The sequence below is a fragment of the Cimex lectularius genome, unplaced genomic scaffold (assembly GCF_000648675.2).
Source record: "Cimex lectularius strain Harlan isolate CLEC.00 unplaced genomic scaffold, Clec_2.1 scaffold207, whole genome shotgun sequence".
Taxonomy (NCBI): Eukaryota; Metazoa; Arthropoda; class Insecta; order Hemiptera; family Cimicidae; genus Cimex; species Cimex lectularius.
The window spans coordinates 286,219-308,236 of NW_019392835.1; the positions used below are offsets into that span (position 1 = coordinate 286,219).

At 33.4% G+C, this 22,018-nt stretch overlaps 1 protein-coding gene across 1 annotated transcript; it reads right to left on the reverse strand.

Moving 5' to 3' along the window:
• Positions 1–959: 959 nt before the first annotated feature.
• Positions 960–14,962, reverse strand: LOC106667195 (Krueppel homolog 2). Its single transcript, XM_014394982.2, has 6 exons — positions 14,759–14,962; positions 14,368–14,541; positions 9,305–9,486; positions 8,946–9,013; positions 7,694–7,827; positions 960–5,507 (listed from the first exon to the last, which is right to left on the reverse strand). The coding sequence occupies exons 2-6, from the start codon at positions 14,538–14,540 to the stop codon at positions 5,291–5,293; spliced, it is 774 nt and encodes a 257-aa protein (XP_014250468.1). The 5' UTR covers position 14,541; positions 14,759–14,962; the 3' UTR covers positions 960–5,290.
• Positions 14,963–22,018: the final 7,056 nt, after the last annotated feature.

Below are 22,018 nucleotides of genomic sequence, written 5' to 3' on the forward strand. Positions count from 1 at the left end.
AAATTTGACATCTAGGCATTTAATCTTCAGGATAATGAACAACTTTTTATATAACACAAATATATACAAAAAAGTTATAATTCTTTGTAAAAAAAATTAAGTTGAACATTTATAACAGTTAAGAGTTAGAATATATAGCACTTCAATCAACCAATCATCGCTTTATAATGGTTGAATTAAAAACAATTAAAAAAAGTACTCATTGTGTTCTAAAATTTTTTTGCAAAAAAATACTGAATTACAATTTTTTTGTACATTTGAAGATGTAGAAAAAATAACAATTTCTACCATTTCAAAAATATAAATTATGAGCAAATATTACAATTTGATTCTTTATTTTTATTACTCCAAATATGTACATTATAATTACAGATGTTAAAATGTCATTGGATATATGAAAGGAGGTAAATATCGGCCTCTAATAAGATTTTAAGAATAAAATAAGCTAACTGGTGAAACTATGCTCGATTTGACAAGATAAAAGTTAAGACAGTAAATACAATCCAGGACAGAATTATGGACACTTGAATATATTTATTTTTGATTATGTTTGTTCTGTTATTAAAATATTATCATGTGCCAATGTGTCAAAGGTTTCTACAGTTTATTGGGCCTAGGGTATGAGTTGCAGCCATATTGCCAATTGGCTACATCATAATTTCTCATCGGTAGCTAAGTTTACAAGAACAGGAGGTAATTATGGTAAAGGAAGGACAACAGGACCACCGTGTATCACAAAAGTAAAAAAGACAAATGCTGTTATCAAATTTCCCATTGACATCAAGAGAAATCGCCAATGTGCAACTGAAAGCATTGTTTCCCTCGAAGGGAAAAAAACCACAGGACCAACTTGCCAGATTATATTTTGCTGCAGAACATATCTTGGAAAGGCCAGAAAAAGTTTCAGACGAGAAAAAGGTCAACTTCAATGGTTTTCGTATTATTTCCATGATTTACTATAAAAAAAAAAAAAAAAAAAAAAATCTCGCCACAATATAGGTCGTCGTTCCTCAATGATTTTGGCATATGTAGGCTTTAAATGGAAAGGCAATTTACACTTCTTTTCTAGGAAAATGTACTCCCAAGTGTAAAGATTCACTTGAGAAAAAAAATTTACATTTAATTCGAGCAAAGGAATTTCAATTTTTCAATGCCCCAATATACAATGCTAAGATTGAGCAAGTATTGAGTATTGAAAAATTGAAACGGCCAGCACTTTTGCCTGATCTTAACAAAAACTGAAAACCTAAGGGGCATACTTTCTAGAAAGGTGAACGGGGTGTCAGGCAGTTTGTTGGATACAAAGTAAAAAGTTTGGTCAATGGTTTGAAGGATTGACTGAATTCATTATGAGTTGGAATCCTGGTTGATCCCCACAGTTCAATTCCGTTCAATATTTATATTGTCTGTTTCCTCAACAAGCCCGCGTGTTATATTAAAAGCTTGTTGTCTAGGACTCGGGGTGAGCAGCATTCGTTTTGTTCAAGGGAGGATGAGATGATGTCTACCACTCTGTGACACTGATGAATGGCATAGTGTTTCTCCAGAACCTAAAATTCAATATTTATATTGTCTGTTTAGTTATACACTTTTGAGTCAAGTGTGGGGTTCCGAGTAACTCTTTTGTTGGTGTAAAGTTCCAAATAGCTGACATTAGTTGCTAGTAATGGAAACAAGAGTTGTTTGGTGGGTGATACGGCAGAGGGTGAAAGTTATTTGCTGAGATTTCGTTTCGTTGAGTTTAATCCTCTATTTCTTGATTATACTCAACGGTAGATATGATGGAGCTTTCTGACAGCCAATAATGGGTCTGAGTTTGCTGAAAAGGTAGTGGTATTGTTTGCATGTATGAGGAGTAGGAAGGGACCAAGGATATTGCCTTGCGGAACATCTGCTTCTGCCATAATGGGGGAGAAGGATGATTTGTACTCGTAAGATTTTAAGATAAAGATGCTCTTGAGTTTCCTCAACAAGCCCGCGTGTTATATTAAAAGCTTGTTGTCTAGGACTCGGGGTGAGCAGCATTCGTTTTGTTCAAGGGAGGATTAGATGATGTCTACCACTCTGTGACACTGACGGATGGCATAGTGATTTTTCCAGAACCTAAAATTAACATTGGGGCTTTCAAAAAAGAGATGTAGGTGTCTCAGAAGTTTTTTTTTTTTTCAAAGGATTTTATCAATTAATGGCAGCAAACTGACTGGGTATAACTTAGTAAGATGCTGAGGTTCCTTTTTAGCTAGGTCTGCTGCCTCAAATTTACCTCAAGACGTGAGACCCATTAGGCTATTTGTGAATAGATATTAATTTTTAGGGCATTCAGGCTGTTCCAGACTAATTTTGAGTTTTTTTAGCTGCCTGGTTGACAGTACGTGTTATTTGTATTATTGTTGCACTCTTGGGACGATGTGCTCATAGTTCATGCCCCTGCCGTAGTGAGATTTTTGTGGTTTGGGGACGGGTTTTGTAATTGACAATTTCCACTGGACTGGGGACTGGGCAGTAAGTCTAAGAACTATGTTGGAAATGGTGATAAGGAAAATTATAGCTGTTTTGGAATCATGATTTTTTTTTTTAAATCTCAGACTAGATTGATTTGTCTTGAGTAGCAATGGATGCAACTACCTGCTGACTGGATGAAATTCCTCACTGATGAAACCCAGTTCATCGCACTACGATGAGTGTACTACAGTATGAGAGTACATGACATTTTTCTTCTTGCTGTTTGACTTACAGTTTGTATTTCATAACGGTGTATGTACACATAAGGCTCTTTTCTCCTTAAATGTTTTATTGCGAAGATGAAATTTGAAGCATCACAAACTAATTGAAATTTAAGAACCACCAGAAAGCGAGGAGCTTCAGCTAATATCAGAGTCAGAATGCTGAAGTTCTGTCGCGCAAGCTACCTCAGAGACCATGATAATTGAGAAGGGAATGAAACAAGGCTGCATTTTATCACTCTTGATTTTTACCCTACACTCGAAAGCTATATTTAAAAAAAAAAACCTCCGATTTCCACACAAAGGGTATCTGGATCAATGGGACTGAATAACATGCAGTATGCGAACGACACAGTAGTGTTGACAATGACCTGCAATGAACGTTGAACTCAATTGTGCACAGTGAAACCAACGGCATAATCTTGAATGTCTCCAAGACTAAGGAGATAATTGTGAATGTAGAACAAGTGATGATACCTTGGTGCCCGGGTTAATGAGCAGTGCAGCCCTAAAAAGAAGATAAAGGCCCGAAATGGCTAGATCTGCTTTCTTTCAAATAAAACACCTTTTTATTCATTCTACACTTGGTTTAGAGTAGACAATGACGAGGATAAGATGCTACGTACTCTCGGTCCTGTTATATGTGAAAGACGGACGTTTGATACAAGAAACGAGAAGCTCAAGGCATACCGTGGATCAAGAGGGTAAAAAATGAAGAAGTGCTTCACAGAATGGGCAAGCCCAGGGAAATACAGCTGTATACATTTTCAGGGCTGTGACCAACAAGCTTGCATCTCCAACCTTCGAGAGAAAGATAATTAAGAAGAAAAATTGAGGGATAGGAGTTTTTGAATTGTTTCTGAATGAATTATTAAAAAATGCATTTAAATTTCTTACATAATGCATCGTATACTCACAATTGTGGATATACCAATTGTGACCAATAATCTCTATTAGTTAGGTAAGACTTTTGCTGAGTTTTTTTCTACAACACTTTATAACCCATACTTTCTCGATCTCATTGTGGGCAGCGTAAATGCTACAAGGTGGACAATTGGAAAAATACCATTGAAATGAACTAAAGTAATTTAAATCTAAAATACAGAAATTAAAAAATTTAATAGTTTTATATTAAAACAATCTATTTTATTATTTTGTAATATATAAAAAAAGAACAAACATTCATGACACAACAGAAAATATCTTGCCTGTCTGTACAAAACTAGTAATGTCAATATTCAATTTAGTTAAAGCTAGAAAATAATTTTTAAAAAATTTAATGGTTGTCCTACAGGTTTTTTAATTTTACCGGAAACACACAAATAAACACGGTGTTGTTCCTGACATATATCACAATTGTAATAATTATCACTGGAGTTTGAAATAGTAAAATATTATCGGTGGCCTTAAAAGGCTGTTTAATTATTAACTATAATTTTTTTCTTATCTACAAATAGACAATTTCAGTTAAAATGAATTTTAAAATGTCTTTTTTGTACCTGTAACAATTTTCAAAGTAATGGTAAGGTAAAAATGCGTTCAAAAGTTATAACACAAATAATCCCCAAAAAACTATTTTTTTTATCTATAATACTGACCGAAATCTCATGAAAATCAACCTAAAAAAACCACCTTTCAACATTACTTGTAACAATACACAATATATCTTTTACAAGGAGCACAAAAATGCATATGGTTTATTATCAATCACTATTGCTGTGTTTTTAATACTGCAATAAGTAAACATGCCATAGAAAAGCTGTGCTTCAACCCCTAATAAAACAACACTTAAGGAATGAAATTGCCATCTTTATGACAATTTTTTTTTTAATTTTATTTTGTAACTAATATCAACGAATATTTGAACAAACAAAAAAAAAATGCCAGTTAATAACTGAAATATCAAACTACATTTTAAACAACAAAGTTGAATTATAATTTATTTTTAAACAAAAGTTATCTATTGTTTTTAACTGGTAATTGATTGTCTTGATGTGCTTTTTTTTAGATTTTTTTCTCTAAAATTATGGATTTAAATTTTAAAAATAATGTGCAATATGTGTACTGTCTTATAAACACGAACACAAATCGTGGTGATAATAATGTGCAAAAGTGATTATTAAGAACTGCAATATTCGTTGTTTCCTCTTGCAATAAATTTGGTCATAGAATTTAACTAATTTGATCTAACTTTTTATATAATTGAAGAAGTAGTTTAAAAACTGAAAAGAATTTAGAAGAAAAAACCCAATATACATACAATGTTTTTAAAAAAAAACAAGCTTGAGAACTGTATTTTTGTCCATAAATGTCATTATTATGAGATTTTAATAGACTTCATATCTGATTTTAACGCGCAGTTAAAATTTCATCAAGATATCAATTCCAGTAAATAACTTTTCATAACTTTATTAGAAGAAAAAAAACACATGGAATTTGGAAAAATGGTAAACTTTATGAAGGGTGAAATATTTCAGTTTCTTAACACTCAATTTAACAATGTTGGAACAGTCGTAATTGTATACACCGTTCAAACACGATATAAAATATATCGAATTTTAGCCGTCTTATTGCACGGCAATGGGAAACAGCCTTGAAAGGAATCTGATGAAGAAATTTATGATCATTCTCACGAAATCAGATGTTGCAGGCCTGTTGGCGACATTGGCCAGGGAAACAAGGAAATAAGTGAACAGATTCCTTGTTGTCGCGTTTCTTTGTGACTTGCATCTCATTAACAAGAATCTATAGTAAACAATAGACGTCAGTAATCCTGCTCTTCCCCTACAACATACAAAAAAGAAACAATTTAATTACTTTTCAAATAAAACAAAAAAATACCTTATCCCAGGCTTTTTTTACATTATACATATTAAATAATGCTCAAAACTAAAAATAGTAAAAAAATCTTTACAAATAAATTAATAACCCATACATATTTAGCGGTTATAACTGACCATATTAATTATTTCAATTAATTATTCTATTTATGTAATGTCTTGGTTGAGATGAAAAAGTTAGAGTCATGAGCGGGGTTCGAACCCATGACCTTCGGCTAAATACGCCACTGCACTAATCACTTGAGCTATTGTGACTTCGATCCACTTGGACACTTTTTTACCTCAACCAAGACCTTAGATAAAAAGAATAATTAATTGAAATAAATTAATCGTAATTATGAGATTATTTCTAAGATTGGACTAGATAGATTTAGATCACCGACCCTCTGTGTTTTAATTCTTTTTTCTTTTTATGGTACATGTATTTTGTTTTAAACTGCAGCCATTTAAGCATCTCGATCCATTTACTGATTCTCTGCTTTTATTGGACTGGTGCAAAAATAATACAGGTTTTGAAAAAGTAGCCAAAACTATTTTTACTTTTATATATAAAATAAAGAAAATTTATTTGAAATATCATCACAATCTATCCATCTTTGCCAACATGTAAATAAGAGCTTTTAATCTGCTAACATAAAAATCTTTATTTTGACCTACAATAAAGTCTTGGAACACATTTTCAGTTTCACATGTGCTCTAAAAATTTTATCCTCCAAGAAGTATCAAAATGCCTAAAAGTGGAAGGTTGTAGGCGAGAGGTCGGGAATATGGAGGGTTAGATTAATTTTGAGGCGCCCTTGGTTAGAATGAAACACTCAGGCACTTCAAACCTCCGAGCGTTTGTTATAACACCGAAAAAGTAAAAAAAAAAAAAAGGTTTTTAATCTTTCAACAGTCTTGAATTTTTGTAAAAACATAAGTTTTGTTTCTTTATTTACGTTTTTGTAACCATCGTTTGTAACTGAATTATTACTTGTTTAAATCTTACATCGAAAATGTTGTGCAGAACTACGACCAGGTCCTGGGAAGTGAAAACCCACCAAAATGGAAAGCAGAGAGAGTAAAGTATATTTTTATCATTTTTGAAGCTTACTTTCCAATTGAATTGTAACAGTAATTTTTGTTTCAGTCTATTTTAGACTGAAGAATCTTCTTTGCTGGATACAAAAAAAATCAAAACAAGCTCAATCAAATCAAACTAATTATTGCTTTCGGAAACTTCACAAATATAACTTATTTATGCATGCATAATAACTGTATTTAGTTTCAGTATTTAGAATAATTTTAGCATTTGTATTTTCACATAATTATAGTGTTACTTGTATTACTGTTTCTTTTGTTAATTTATAATTTTAATTTATTAGTCAGATTTGCAAAGATTTAGGCAAATCTTTAGATTTAGATGAGTGATTTGTATTTTTTAAACAATGTAAAACATTATGTTTGTATAATTTATTTATTTTTATTAATATACACTTTATATCCTCACTGCCAAGGCTTGATGACAATCAGGGCCATAGTTACCTCAGAACGTGGTTAATGTTCACCAAATAATTTTTTAAACGACTAGCTTTGTAAAATTGTAAAAACTGTCTATTGACCGAGTTAATATTGAGCCAGCTTACAATTCCGATAGAGAGTGGACATATTTTTACATTGTAAGATGTTTGTACTTTTTAAACTTCTTAATAGTTTCCAAATCCTGATGAAGTGATGTACTAATATACTCCTTTAAGGCTTGACAAAGGAAATGAGTGTTTTCTTTTCTTTCAAATTGGCCTTATCCCTAACTTTTTTATATAAAATGATATTAAAGGCTGATAACAATTATATCAAGATAATACCATGATATGTTTCATATGAGTGGCAGGTAAAGCAGTAGTAGCATGAACCAGACATTCAATTCACCACATAAATTAATTTTTTTTTTTTTTCACCTGTATTATTATTATTCACACACTGGATATGGTGAAATGCCAGAATGGGCATGACAGACCAATCCAGCGAGGCAGGCAGAGTGTGATCATCTGTTTCTTTTATCTTGTCTTTCTTTCCATTTTGTATTATCAAAAAGTCAAACTTAACCGACTTCCCTCCCTTATTATGCAAACTGCATTAAATAATACTTACAAAAGAATCAAAATGATGCAGAACGGCAATAAAATGATTTCCACGCAGGCGATCAAGTTCAAAATGTTTGATGACTGAAGCTCTACAAATGAGATTAACAGTCTCATTCCACACCAAGAGTTCTGTCCCAATATCTGTAATATAGAGAAATGTGTAGAGATTAGTGACCGTTAATTGATAGTTAATCAGATATCGTGAGATGCGGTCGGGTGTGATGTAGGTTTCAGAAAAACACTTTCTTTATCATGCCAACGTTTCGATCTTTTATTGAGATCATCTTCAGAGCTCAAAGTGTTTGTCTTCTGTGTAAATGTGCCATCCTTGCGTGTCGTGTGTGGGCATTCTCAACACGACACGCAAGGATAGCACAATTGCACAGAAGACAAACACTTTGAGCCCTGAAGATGATCTCAATAAAAGATCGAAATGTTGGCATGATAAAGAAAATATTTTTCTGAAACCTACATCACACCAGACCGCATCTCACAATATCTGAATAAATATAGACAATTAGAAATGAATTTTTTGAAGTTTTGAAAGAAGTTGTGAGTAAAAATATTGAAATTTTCAATTTTTTCTGCATATTTATTGAATTTGCATACCACTTTCTTCCTTCTGTCTAAAATATGGTAATGAGAGGAATAATTTATAAAGACCAAAAGACAAGCATTTGGTTCACAAAATTAGAAGGTAAAATTCAAGTTGCACTACAAGCGAAATTTATTATGACCATCTGCACCGTGACTCTATTGACATGTTTTAGAGGCCGATCAAAGCAAACTCATCAAATGACGAACTCATTAGGTCTGTATAAAGCCATTCACACAAAATAGGTAAAGTGGAAACAATGTATTGAGATACACAAGCTAATTTCTTGACAAGATGTCCTTCAAAATCAATACAAAGGTAATTCAGAAAAAGCGATCAAAAAACAATCAAGAACTTTTTTATAGCAAAGTTATACATAATGAGTTGTCTGATTGCCCAGAAGAGGAAGGAAAAGTTATGATGAAGATTTTAGTTGGCAAAAATTGAAAAATTAAATAGGCACAAAATCAGAATAGATGATTTTCAACCAAAACCTTAAGAACGATATTGACAGGGAATTGGGCAGCTCTTATTACTAATAACTGCAGCTGCACTTCCACGACTGAACATTTATTGGTGAAAAAGGAAAATTGGAAATAATTTTTTCTTTACCTTAATAAAAAAAAAAATCAACATGGCAAAACTAATAATGTAATATACTTACATCCAGCAAGATCAGTGAGTAGCTTGCACACTGGATTAGTGCAAACAAAAATACCGGTAACAATGCCACTAAATTTTCATTAAGAACAATATAGTGAAATTAACTAGAACAAGTAATAACACCTCATTACATAAAATTAAACAGACAAAGCAATTTTATCATAGTTAATTTTAGCATTTATCGCTATCGTTAGAAAGGATAAGTTTCCAGGCAAGAAATAACTGCCCAATCAAATTATAAAACAAGACACTTGATCATGTGATGATAATAAATGAAAAATATTTTTTATTTAACACCAGATTTCACAATAGCCATACATCAAATTTTATGCTTATCTCTTATTTTAAAAAAAAGGATACATGTAAAAGGTGCCACATACAAGAAGATCATAGAATAAGCGAAATAATGACAACTATCCTCTCGTAGAACCGCTTTAAAGAAATCGACAGAATAGGTTATACGTGGATGTCTCTGGTGTAACCGTAAAGCACTTGTTGCAGCATTTGCGATTAACGCTTTGTTGTATGAGCTGTAAAGATTTCTGAAAAATAATGACAAACAATTAATTTTTATGGTAACATATGGAGAAAAATATTTCTACAACATAAAGCCTAAAAAAATATAACAAATTTGTTAAGTGTTCTTTAAATATGGATGAAAAAGTTTCACATTTTTGTATTTTTTATCTCATACAACTGACTTAAGCTTAAAGCAGTCATGAACCGTAGGTTCTGCTTCTAGAAGAAGAGTAAAAAACACCACTGACGATTATAAATAGCCTAAAACACAGAGACAAAGTCATCAAGGATATGAAGATCAGAATGAACGGAGATGACCAACCATCAGAGCAAGGGCATCTACGCAGAACAGTAAACTCTTAAAAAAGCATGTTTGAGATAATTACATCTTATGTGTTTTAAATAAATTGTGACAAAATGACCTAAAATCATGTAATTTACATTCACTTAAGAGAGAGAAATAAAAGTAGTTGTATTTTGCCAAGGAATTTTTGTTTTCTCTTAACAAGTCCAATGTGGCTGATGTTCAGAGGAGCCAAAGCGTTCCTCCTAGCATGATGGCTGACCATGAGGGTATCAAATGAAATTTCAGCCAGCTTGAATGAGTTTTGAAAAAATACAAGGTAGCATATTTATGTCATAAGAGTCAAAAGTGCAGCCTATATTTTGTCAATGAAGTGGAATGGAAGGTAATTTGTAATAGTAAATTTTACATTCTCACGAGAAAATATTAAGAAAAGGTGCCAAAAAAATTTTCTCAAGGAAATTGAGAACCATTCTTTATGAAAAAGAGAAAACCATTTCAGAATGCTTGCAATGTTGACAAGGAAAATGTAACAATGCCCCCCCCCCATAAAAAAAGTGAAAACAGCTGGGCTGGCACACATTTTTGTGAAGAAAAATTTCACATTCACACAACAAATTTAGAAACAATGTGGTTTAACAGTTTTAACAAGGAAAATTTTACATTCTCTTAAATAAAGAGAAATCAAATTAGGCTGGTTGACAATTTTTGCCAAAGGGAATTTTTAATTCTCTTACAAAAAAAGTTGAGTAACTAGAACGAATAATAATTTACTCATAAATAAATTTAACGTTCTCTCAAGAACAAATTGAAGTAGAGGTGTTACAAAAACCTGCCACAAACAAGTAAATTTTGCAACGAAAATCACCGTCTCTTCAAGTGAGGAAAAACTATTTGTAGAAAGGGATATCCATGATAAGTCATACTCAACCAAGAAAATTATTGATATATGCTAATAAAATATTTTTACAAAAGATGGTTGCAGAATACAAGGCCGTTCCCAAAATCAAGCGAGAGCAAAACTAGTTTGAGTAGTTCAACAAACCCTTGAGTGAAGACAGACCCAATAAATGCCCCTATGCTGGTTCATGCATGAAACTAGTTAAACCCTTAATTTACTTTTTTTTTAAAATTATTTTAGTACGATTCATTGTCACATAATAAAGGAGAAGAAAAAAAACCTCCTCTATAAAAATTGAACCTGAGGTTGTTGCTTTTTTGGCCTGTTTTTTAACTTCTTCCCTGTGCGAATATAAATTATACAGACAGTTATGTATTATCTTATGATAAAAATATCTCCTTACAAGACAACTCCCAAAAGAGGACAACTGATGGAGTTAAGTTCTCAAAAGGCCTCTTTAACAGGTAAAAAAAATTAAAATAAAATAAATAAATAAAAATATCTTTCAATATAACAAAAATACAATAACCAATGCACACATAAACAGTATTACACAGGGTGTCCTTTTTAGTAGGCCCGGCTGAATTTCTCTGAACAGCTAACATTATTTAAATGAATAAACGAAAAAAAAATATATATATATTGTATATATACCTACACCTCACACTAATGCAACTTTAAAATTTATTTGCTATCAAGAAGTCCAGATGAAAGGTTGGTGTTGATAACAACTTGGACAAGGACACAATAGAGGGTTTTTACTTTTGAAAATTCCACCAATTCAGTAACCATTTGTGGTGAAGTTTGATCAACAGTCAACAGGATGTATAGTAGAATTTTTTCTTCTGTGTCCCAAATTGACGTTTTTGCAATGAACTAAAGTTTAAGTCTTATATGGGGATTCCAGGTGAGTCATTTGTCTAGTTACAGCCATAGATAGTGGATGACGTTTTAGTGGAAAGGGGGATGAGTTTATATAGATTGGAGGTAGAGTGATTTGACAGAGGGCGAAGGTTATGTCTTGGGACTTTGCAGAGTTAGAGGTAGTCAGGTTGGGAATAGATATCAGCAGTACATAGAGTGCAGCAGCTCTATGTACACTATCCTAAGATACTCTTATCAACCCTGTACAAAGGGAAAGTGCGTTTCGCGTAGGACGCCCAGTGGTTTACCAGAGCATGCCAGGTTTGATCGAAAGCATTTCTGCCTAAACAAAGAAGAATGAGAGGATCTGACTCATACTCAACTATCGACCAGGTGGGTCTTGAGGATAAGGATGTATGTAGATGTTAGGATACCCTTGAGTCTTCAGGGCATACCCAGGTGCCAGACTAGATCCTAGATCGAGTAACATCTCAAGCTGCTTCTTATCAGAGAAAGGTTGCTACCCTGAGGAATGCCCGTATATCAAGAAGAGCAAGAGAATCCGACTCATACTCTAAGTAACAGCCAGATATATTATAATGAAGGGATGTGTAGATAGTAGGATGCCCTTGAGTTTCCAGACCAGATTACCAATACCAATTAGAATATTATTACCGGACTAAATTCCGTTCTACAATGAGGAAGATCCCATAGGTGTTTTTTACCTAGAGGAAAGGCCATGTACTAAGAAGAGCGAGAGAATCTGACTCATACTCCACCTAATGGCCAGATATATTATAATTAAGAGGTGTGTAGATGATAGGATACCCTAGTGTTTTCAGAGGAAACCTAACAACCAGACTTAAACGAAAGCCTGTCTGCCTTGTACAAAGTAGAGTGTGAGGATCCGACCCACACTCTAACAGCCATATATATTACAATGAGGAGATGTGTCGATGGTAGTAGGATGCCCTTGAGTTTCCAGAGGAAAACCCAATTCCCAGTCTAGGTTCTGTTCGGCATCAAGGGAGATCCCAAGCTGCTTCTCATCACAGAAAGGTTGCAACCCTGAGGAACGACCATGTATCAAGAAGAGAATCCGACTCATATACATACTCAAACAGCCAGATATAATGAAGAGATGTATAGATAGAAGGATGACCAGAGGAAACCTAACTACCAAACTCAATAAAAGCCTGTACGCCTTGTACAAAGTGGAGTGTGGTAATCCAACCCATACTCTACGTATCAGCCAGATATATTATAATGAAAAGATGTCTTTTTTTGACAGCAAACCCAGGTGCCATGTTCGATCAAAACATTTCCGCTTTTTAGAAATGAGAGTGAAAGGATACGACCTATACTCTTTCTGTTGGCCAGGTAGGTTTTGAGGATGGGATGGTGTGTACGGGCGGGCATAAATTGGGCACATAGTTGTGGAGGAGGCGGGATCAATTTGAGTCAGGTATCCCCGACTGAGAAAAAGGTGTCTTAAATAAATGCAAACTGGGTGCCAAAGGTTGAAAGTCGAATAGGTAAATTGGGCACAGTACTGTATTTCACCGTAAAAAGGTTTGTAAACATAAGGAAAATATATAAGTATCGTTCATAAGTCAAATACCAACTGAGCTAGAATAGTAGTGGGACACTTTCTGTAGTGATTGATTGCATTGTTATTGTACAACTTCATTAAGTGTTCAACCATTTCTTTTTTTTTCTTTTTTCTAATGGCTCGCTTGTCGCAAACCAGTTGGGGTACGTGAAGACTGTTGATTTTAACATACATTTCACTCTGATATTTTATCATAACCTCGAGAAAAATATGAATTGATGGATGAGGTGTGTAAAAGTTGTCTTTTAAGTGACTGTGAAATGCCTCATAGGCATTTGTGGTTTGAGTCAGTACTGCTGAGCAAGCTGCCACATCTATGATGTACTCCACATTTTATATAGTTGAAATAAAAATCTTTTGTGAATTTGGTCGTTCTACACAACGATGTTTGGTTTCGTTTCTAAAATAGTACAATAAGTCACACTAAACTGAACACGTAGTTGAACCATGGTCAGATCACTTACTACCTGCCTGACTGATATGTAAATGGAACAAAACCTTTTTTTTTCCTCAAAAACTCGAATATCGTTTCTTCCTAATGAACTTCAAATAGCGACCATCTGTGCATAAGCCCAGTTTACATTTCCATCTGGGTACTCTGTGTGCCCAGTTTAATATTTCCACCAATGACCTCCAGTCTATATCCATGATCTCAGGTATCTATATGCTGGTATATCCAATCTATATGCTGCCGTGTGTACGTTTTTGAGTTTTCAGAGCAAACCCAGTGCCAGGATGCCATTGTACAATCAGGAAATAAATATCATTATTAAAAAAAGAAACGTATTATTTTGTATAATCCATATTATTACTTTTTTTTCAAAAACAGATAGACATTTTCAACTAGGCCGAAAAATATTAAATCAGTATTTTTTTAAATAACTTTTTTGTTAGAGAGAAATTCAGGCAGTTCATCTAAAAAATGACACCAGGTTTCATGTAAAAAAGTTTTTTTTTTTTTTTCAATGATAAAAGCCTATAAATTGAGTATGAATTTTTAATTAAAAGATCAAAACTATTTTCATGATCGGTTCGCATGAGGAATCCTTCAGCATGTATCAAAAGTATAAACCTGAAAATGACTTTGCTATATTTTACCGATTTACATAACAGGTAAGAGCCAATGGTCTCGTTTTTTTCCTCCTTTTTTCATTCTCTTTCAATTCGTCATAATCTTTTTATAAAGTTTATAGTTAAAATATTATTATAATTTTCCCACTCACCCGAAAATAGGAATGAAGTAGAGGATGGTGAACATGATGGTGAGAAGCCTCGTGAACAAAATCGTCATTTCGATTTTGTGCGACAGCACATGAGCCATAAGCCTTTCCATAGGAGAAACTGTAACTGTCTCCTGTTGATGTTCCTCCGGCTGAGTCATTGTAGAATATTTCATCCTGTTTAACAAACGTTACGTGTAAATGGGCGATTTCTAAATAAACTCGGGGCAAAAAGTCGTGTCAAGTTGAATCCAAACTAAAAGAGAAGTGTTATTCTAGGCCGTTAGAAAACAAAAAAAAGGACCCTTTTTTCGGACTTTATCTTTATTATTTCTAAACACGAGTTGATAGTTTAACAAATAAACAAGAGAACGTCGAAAAAATCTGCACTTACTATTCTTGAAACAGCAAAGGCGTATCGAATTGAAAATAAAAGCACCCGGTTTTAAAGATGAAACCGTTTATTTTCAAAATTCGGTTTATCGTATTTAGAAAGTTAATACGACTGTAATAAGATGTCGGCAACGCACGTCTAACGTCAGAGCACTGTCGAGAACTAACACGGTCGAGCGCGAGCCTACTTTCGCAGTGTAAACGAAAGCTGTTCTGCTTCTGCGCATCGAAAAGGGGAGGGGAGTCGAAAAGCATTTGTTCAGTTGGAAGGGAGAGCCCGAGGCAACGTCACATCGCCTAAAGGTGATAATTTTCCTTTGTTCTAAAATAAAATAGATTATATATTTATTGGGTCATAATTCCATACACACATAATGACAAAGTACATAAGACATAAAGTCATCAAAATTATTTGATAAAAATAATATAACAAATTTAAAATGTACTAATAAAGTAGATTAATAACAGGACTGGGATTGGAAAAGAAATTGAATTGAAAACGATAATTTGTTCTGAGCCTTCACTTTTGTCTAATTATTTTATTAATATATTTATTTACATCTGCGCCAATTGCTGCACTAAGTAAATTTGTCAAACGTTAAAAGCAGTGTTATCAATCTCGGCATAATTGCCTATCAAATATGTAGCATTGTTACCACCTTAGGTAGGCAATTATGCTGAGGTGTAAATTAACATAACATTGCTATCACTCGGGTAGGTAATTATGCTGAGGCGTAAGTTGGCTGCCACTACGGTATAGTCCTAACTGTAGGAGTTCCACAATAGACCCATATAGCCAGTATTTATTTTATTTTTATATTGTTTCGTTTTAAATAAAAATCTATATTCAATTTATAGGAATTAGGAGAAATAAGAAATAATCCCTCCTGAAAATTAAGTGACATTAACTGTTCATTTTTACTTGTAAATTTCTAAACATTTACATTTACTTTAAGAAATATACATAAATAAATATTGTATTAATTGAAGACGATTTCGAGGTGGAAATTTTATCATTTTTAGCTGGTTTTACCATACCTGATATATTTAAATTTTGAAAACTGAAATGAGTCCGTTTTTTAAGGCTATTTTCTAGGCAAAATGTCGGCTGGAAAATTACAGGGTGATCGGTGAATAATGAGTGCGTCTTACAATTTATAACTTGTTACCTAATGGATTTAGTGTATTATTATTTATAAATTAATCTACTCACTTCGTGCGCCTTTTTTTCTTCGAGCTTTTTCGCGGTATTTTTACAATCGGCACCAATATCATTGCGAGATGGGTTGCCTCATGAATGAAAGTCGACGATCGGTTCGAAAATTACCCCTACCGCCGAATGTAAAAACAACAAACTATTTTTTACCCGGTTGATTTTTCACTTTAGAAACGCTTTTATTTATTCAAAGAGATAATAAAACAACAATAAAACTACTAAACAAACCGGCTATGAATTGACGGCCTAGATGATTCAACTGTTAAAATGAAAAGGACTATAAGTTGGGTCTACTTTTTGTAAAACCTTCCTTTATTTTAAACAAAAACAACTGACCATTATGATAAATATTTGTCGTCTCTAGTATTTATTAAGATCTTCCTTTGCTTAAGAAAATTAAATAAACTGCTTAAAATATCAATTAAATCAGACTTACTTTTTAAAACCTGATAATGTTTTCGACAGTTTAAAAAAAGTCCTGACATTATAATTCTACGGTTACTAATTAATATTTTTTCTGTATATTTTGAAACATATCCCAAATATTTTCATTAAAATTAAAATAAACTAAAAAAATCAACTTTAATTAAATTTCTTTGATTAAAAAAAAAAAAAAAAAATGATCAGTGTACAATTGACTGACGGAAAGTCCAGGGTTAAAATTAAGTTTCGCCTCGGCCCAGCTGTGATGTCTGAGGATCGAGGACCGTTACTCATTTCTAAACCTAAGCCATAATCTGAATGGTTTCAAGGTCTCCCCGGATAAAACAGTGGCTGTCCTTTTTGCTAAAAGAAAGCCTACGATACTACCAAATCTAGTAATAAATGGAACCCCTATTATCTATCGAGATGCAACAAAATAACTCGGTCTGACCCTTGATAGAACACTGAACTGGTTAGCACATTTAAATGCCTTAAAAATGAAATGTAATCAGTCACTAAACCTCATCAAAATGGTAGGATCTTTCTTTTGGGGTGCTGACCGTGTCAGCTTATTAAGACTATACAGGAGCCTTGTGCGCTCAAAGGTTGACTATGGTTGCCAAGCGTATGCTTCAGCCTCGCAGAGAACCCTTAAGATTTGCGACACCATTCATAATGCAGGACTACGACATGCCATTGGAGCTTTTCGTTCAAGTCCTGTCAATAGCCTTATGTAGAAGCAGGTGAACTCCCTCTACACTATAGAAGAAAATTACTCGAACTAAAATACCTTGCAACAATATTATCTACACCTTTTCATCCACTACGGGAGCTTTTCCCTCCGCTACGACCCTCAGAAATCATGAATACAAATAAATCATATAGATGTCACTTTGCCTTTCGAGTCCTTGAGTTCCTAAACACCACAGACTTATCAATTCCCAAAATACAAAAGAAACATGTCTCCCCGATTCCGCCGTGGCTCATGCCTACGCCAAATATAAACTTTAATCTAACAAGATTTCCTAAAGAAAATACTCCCTCATACATTTATAAAAAAGAATTTTTAAGAATAAAAAGTACAATCCCAAACGCAACTTTCGCATTTACGGACGGTTCCAGTAACCCAAGTGGTGTCGGAGCGGCATTTGTTTATCAGAATAGAAAAATGATGTTCTCTCTTTCTCAGATATGTAGCAACTACACTGCCGAATTAATTGCGATCAATAAATGCATTAACATCCTAAACTCGAACCACAGAGCCCTAGTTGTCTGCACAGATTCCTTTTCTGCTCTATTAACCATCAAAAACAAATTTTTCACAAATCCAAGAATCCAAGAGATTTTACTTGCTATAAAAAATAGTACGAGTACAGCAGTTAGTTTTTTGTGGGTCCCAGGTCACTGTGGTATAAAAGGCAATGAGGAGGCTGATCGAGCAGGGAAATGTGCTGCATCGAATGGTATTTACGTGCCGGAAGTGCCATGTGAAGACTTTGCTGTGTTCCTTTATTCTTAAAGGAAAAATTTGGAACCTCTGGCAATCGGAATGGCGAAATATCGAGGATAACAAACTCAGAGAAATTAAGGAAAGTGTCAGACAGTGGGACACGGCAATGCAAAGGTCTCGAAAAGAAGAAACCGTGCTGGCCAGGCTCAGGATAGGTCACACTTGACTAACACATGGTTACCTAATGGCCATATCATAACAAAAGGTAAAATATCACTAAAGAAGAAAAACTCTAGACAAATCTTGGGTACTAAAACCGAGACTTAGTGCCCACTGGCTATACACGGCAGTTATAAGACCCAAAATAGCCTACTGATCACTAAACCTCACAAGTGCACGTGAAACTCTGCTAAACCTACCTCCACTGGAAACATTCATACAAGAAGAAGCTAGAAAATTTAGGTTCCAAAAACAACCAAATTAGTTGGGAACTAAAAAATTCGGGCACACAACCATAATTAATAAAATCAAAGGCCCATTCTTAGAAATGGGGACTGACTATATGATCCCGGAAACATTCTTTACAATATCCTATAAATTCTCGTCAGATTGTAAAGGAGAGGAAGAACTCAGGAGAGCATCACATACAATGATATGGTATATGATAGCCCCAAAACAGGCACAAATTAGAGCAATCAAACTCATTTGGGAAGTACACTTTCAACTTTCAAGTAGAACTACATGCCATCAATGCTTGTGCCCCAGAAAATCCTAAAATAGGTTACACTGGCAAAAAGGTCTTCATAAGATTGAATAGCCAAGCAGCTATTAAAACATTAGCGTGTAAAAACTCACATCAAAATTAGTTTACTACAGTTTATTAAAAAAATACTAGTTAAAAATTAAGTCCCAATATTGTCCCGATCTGACCATAAAGTTGAACGTTTTCCTATCAAATTTGGACGAATCAAAAGTTCATGACTCTTTTAAATTAAAATTTTATAAATTGAACATTTTAGGTTCGTCAATTCCAGTTCAATTTTACTGTCATCAACATGGAACAACAAAAGAACAAATAAACAGCTGGCTTTGGCAAACATACAATCCGAAAACTCATCTGGTTTGATTTTACAATTTGAATTCCAATAATAATTTGATCAGACGTTTTCTTACGAAATGTTTGAGTCGAGTCAATATTTTAGACTATTGATTTAATAATGTCAATTCTTAAATACTTTAGCCTCGGTTTTTATAATCACTGTGTACCAGAGATCCCTATTTGTGTCCGACGCTACATTATGTTATACACAATTTAAAAAAATAAGTAAATTTAAATTTTTCTGGCATTAGTTGTAGAAAATTAAAAGAATTTTGCATATTTCTGAAAAGCATTTAAGGTCCTTGTACTGCAACAACTTGTGAACAATGGCCAACCTTCATGGTGGAAAGACGTATTGTTATATAATTAATTTTCTATTGTTTGAACATTAATTACTTCATTATGGGTTATAAAATTGGTTTCAGAAGTTGCTTAATTTCTTATCAATCTCTTGCCGTTTGCGACGTGCAGGCTTGTTCTTTTGCTCCCCTTTAAGCCATTTTTTAACGGGCGTTTTCTTCTTCTCAGTCGGCTTTGGAAATGATTTGCCTTTTGACAAATCGATAATATTTTTCCGACTTGTACTGTTTGTTTTAGTTTCTTTTGATTGGAAATCTTTATTTCGTAAGCTTGGCAAACTGCTGAAATAGTAATCGCTAGAGAAACCAACTACTTCTGTGTAGCTCCTTTCTGTTTGACCACCATTCCGGTCTGAAAATCAACAAGGATCACCCTGTAAAAATAGATTGAGATCTTTCCAATAAACTTAAATACACAAACAAATTAATATAATTCGTGTGAACATAAGATATAACGCGGATTTTAACTTCGCCAAGCAACAAAAGGACTTTATTAATATTTTAAATTTCAAAAATTTTCTCTATTGTAGTCAAACTTCTTTTACAATTAAAAATGTACGAATTTTGTCGAAATATTGTTTAATATTATATTAACAACTCAGCTGATTTCTAATTATAAATGTACAATTTATTATCTTTTTCATTTTTTATTTGAAGAATAATAGTATTGTGTCATATCACTTGTTTTCCTCTGTCTTTTTTCCCTCTTTACAGCTGATCTTACTATCTGAACGTATGCTCTTTATTATTTAAAATAAATAAATAAATAAATAAAAGGCACATTAGGACATTTTTTATTGTGAAAACTTTATTTAAAAAAATACAAAACAGTAAAATACATGTTCCTCTTTACGGCATGGTATTAAACCGTCTACCAAATTAAGAATTATATTGTATTGATTTTAGCCTGCAATGTTTATCGATTCCAGTTAATATTTATTGTAGGCAAGACTATCAATTGGAGTAGATATTTTCACTGGCAACAAAAAATTGTTACACACAATTTAAGTTCAAAAGTATTGTTAAGTCAAAATATCGTTTTGATCCTACCACAATGGTGGAACGTTTCTGACCTCAAGTTCTCGGGGCGAGTCTAAGTTTTACGACCCTTTTTAAATCATCGACTTGTTAGTGATTACACCAGTTTGTAAATCATTGAGGTGAAATATTCATCACAGACTTAACTTTGACACACATGAACTGGAAGCGGCACTTGACAAAATTGAAACACCCTTGTAGATCCTCTCATCTCATTCGGTTACTTAGCTGTATTGCAAGGGGTGCGACCGAAACAGTATGCTTATGCTGTACAGGACCTTAGTCAGATCAAAACTGGAATACTGTTGCAATGCTTATGCTCAGGAAATGAGCAGGAATGGAAAAAAAATTAATCTAATAGAAACACACAACTTATAATTGCGATAGGAACATTTCGATCCAGCCCAATCAGTAGCATGCATGCGGATGCTGGTGAACTTCCTCAACTTTACAGACCCCCCCCCACTCTGTAATGGTTGCCATGTCACAATAACCGTTAATCATGTTTTAACAGAATGTGCTCGCCTTAAAGCAAATAGAGATTCTGTCATGCTTCCAGTCATTTTAAAAGATATATTAAGTGATAAATCCTCCTGCTTGGATAGATTGTACAAATTTCTTAAAATATCTAACATGCTTAAGGAAATTTAAATAAACAAATAAGCAAATACACGAGCAAATAAAGCAATAAATTAAATAAACAAAAATAAAATAAAAATAATAACAATAAATAAACCAACTATAAGACTATAAAACATCGAATAAGTTTAAATTAACTGTAAATCAAATTAAAACTAACTATAAATTCAAACAATGGTCACACAGCCTATCAAATTTAAAAAAAATTCAAAATAATAAGTACAAATTTGAAGTTCTTGATAAATTCACGTTCTTGCTAAAAATTGCTGCGATTTATATTATTTAAAAACAAAAAAATAAGTGCAAATATCTTCTTTATCCGGCCATAATGGCAGAACATGTCTTATCCATGTTCTCGGGGCGAGTCTAATTGTAAATTTCAGTTTCATGATGTTTTTAAATTAACACTTTGTCAGTAAATGCATCAATTTGTAAATAATTAAGGCACAATTTTTATCACAGTCAAATTAGTATGACTATTATTGTTTGAATATGTGCTTTATAAACTCACTGGCCGAACACGTGCATGGTGCGACGTTTGTTATTACAAACAAAAAATTATTTAACTTGAAAATAATAAGTACAAATTTGTAATAAATTCACTTTCCTGCTAAAAATTGCTGCGATTTATATTATTTAAAAACAAAAATATAAGTACAAATATCTTCTTTATCCGGCCATAATGGCAGAACATATTTTACCCCATGTTCTCGGGGCGAGTCTACGTTTGATGACCCCTCCCCATTATTATTGGAGATAGATGTATTTAGTCGGGGTGTGTATTATACTGCGCCCTTATCCCCCGTTCGTAAAGTACATCGGTAAGTCCTGGTTCATCGAGGAACTTGATTAGTAGGCCCGGTTTGAGTGGTTCAATCTCTTCTATGGTTACGTGTATGTCCCAAAAAACTTCCTCCTACGGGCAATAGCACCACAGGTTCTTAGTAGGTGTGTCGGGATCTCCTCTGCTTCTGCAGAATTTACACGTGCCGTGTATTATTACTGTAGCAACTGTTAGTAATTTTACATATACTAAA